Raw genomic sequence first — 1,597 nt, forward strand, 5'->3', positions numbered from 1 at the left:
TAACCCGGGGGAGGATTAGTGATCCAGGATAACCCAAGAAAGTCAATGCGTCATCGAGGACTGTGTCTTATTTCCACTGAGGTCGTTCAGTCTTGTTCCTCAGGTGGCGACCCACACCAGTCGACTAACACCCAGGTACCTACTTACTGCTAAGTGAACAAGGACAGCAGGTGTAAGGAAACATGCCCAACGTTTTTCCCTGGCCGGGGATTGAACCACGGACACAGCGTGTGAGGCAAATGCGTTGCCAGCAGAACCACGGGACACCATAGTAATCCAAAGAAAACCCTTTTTTCTATGTCATTTGATACTTACGCAGGTACTTCTTAGGCAACCATAACAAGAAGCCACGTGAAAGACACCAGGGTTCTCTTCTCTCTCCTGAGACCGCCTTCCCATTGGCCGGCCGAAGCTGTAGTTATGTGTGACGTATGGCGCTCTTGGGCCTGCGATTGGCTCTAATCCATTCCGTTGCCATGCCCACGGACGTAAACAATATGACGTCACGGCCTTCACACACACGCCATTGATTGAGGCGGAGCAAGCAGGGGGTTGCCGAGGCCAGAGACGTCCAGTGTTGATAGGGCCAGTGAACCAACCGCAGCTCAGAGACAGACAGAGCGAGAGAGAGAAAGAGAGATACAGACAGAGCTCCCTCTCCCTTCCTAGCCCTACAGGAGAGAAGTCTCGCAGGAGATATGGTCAACAACGGCAAGGTTGATAGCATCCAGTTCGGAGGAGGTGGTGATGGTGGAGACAATAGTGTACAAGATCGTAAGTTTAAACTGTAGCGTCTTGTGTGTACGTCTGAACGTAACTCCAGGAACGAGAGACATAACGAGAGACCGCGGAGAGAAGGAAAACCAGTGAGAGAGACCACAAGCACCTGCACGAGACTCAGAGACCAGCAACAACAATAATAAGAGACAATTGTGCACTTCCTTGTTTTTTTTTTTTTTTGCCTGCCACCATCCGTGTGTCTGTCAACCATCTCCTCTTCCACCACCACCACCACCTCTCTCGATCTTTTATTTGTACCTTTTCTCCCACTCTCACGCCTCTCAGACCCATTCCATTGCACTTTCTCCCTTTGCACCACTAATCACTCAATTTCAAACCCTCTCCCCTGTCTCTCCCCCTACCAACACTACTCTCTATCTCCCTCTCTTTAACAGTTAATTCCTCTCACTTTCCCCTCACAACCAAGATCTTCCTCCCCTCTAGTTAATATCTTCAATTTTTTCCTTATATTCCCTCTCACAATCCCTCTCCCTTTCCCTCTTTAGCACTGATTCCTCTCAGTCCTCTCCCACTTCCTTCTCCTCCTCACCTTCCTCACACTCCCTCCCTCACCTTAGGTGTGTTTTACTCACCCCTCACCCCTCACTTCCACTCACATGACCGACGACAAGATGAGTAAGTATTCACTTCCTTGACTCATCTCTAGTAACTCACATTCACCTAGCTTACTCACCATGCATGCTCCTGTCCCGTCACTCACCTAACTCACTCACCATGAATGTTAATACCTCCACTTATTCACCTACTTACCTCACTCACAATGCACACTCCTACCTCCAGTTACTCACCATGGATG

General features: G+C 49.3%; 1 protein-coding gene across 2 annotated transcripts in view; it reads left to right on the forward strand.

The window, feature by feature from the left end:
• The first annotated feature begins 590 nt into the window (after positions 1 to 590).
• The window catches only part of LOC128703633 (band 7 protein AGAP004871), a 478,066-nt gene continuing 477,059 nt past the window's right edge, over positions 591 to 1,597 (forward strand). The window contains exon 1 of one of the 2 annotated variants that reach the window (XM_070101317.1): positions 591 to 774. In XM_070101317.1, coding sequence (XP_069957418.1) covers positions 699 to 774 — 76 coding nt within the window. In that variant the 5' untranslated portion in view covers positions 591 to 698. Of the gene's footprint in view, positions 775 to 989; positions 1,417 to 1,597 lie in introns of those variants that run through there. The other variant, XM_070101321.1, reaches the window with a different exon arrangement.

This window comes from Cherax quadricarinatus, chromosome 76 (assembly GCF_038502225.1).
Source record: "Cherax quadricarinatus isolate ZL_2023a chromosome 76, ASM3850222v1, whole genome shotgun sequence".
Taxonomy (NCBI): Eukaryota; Metazoa; Arthropoda; class Malacostraca; order Decapoda; family Parastacidae; genus Cherax; species Cherax quadricarinatus.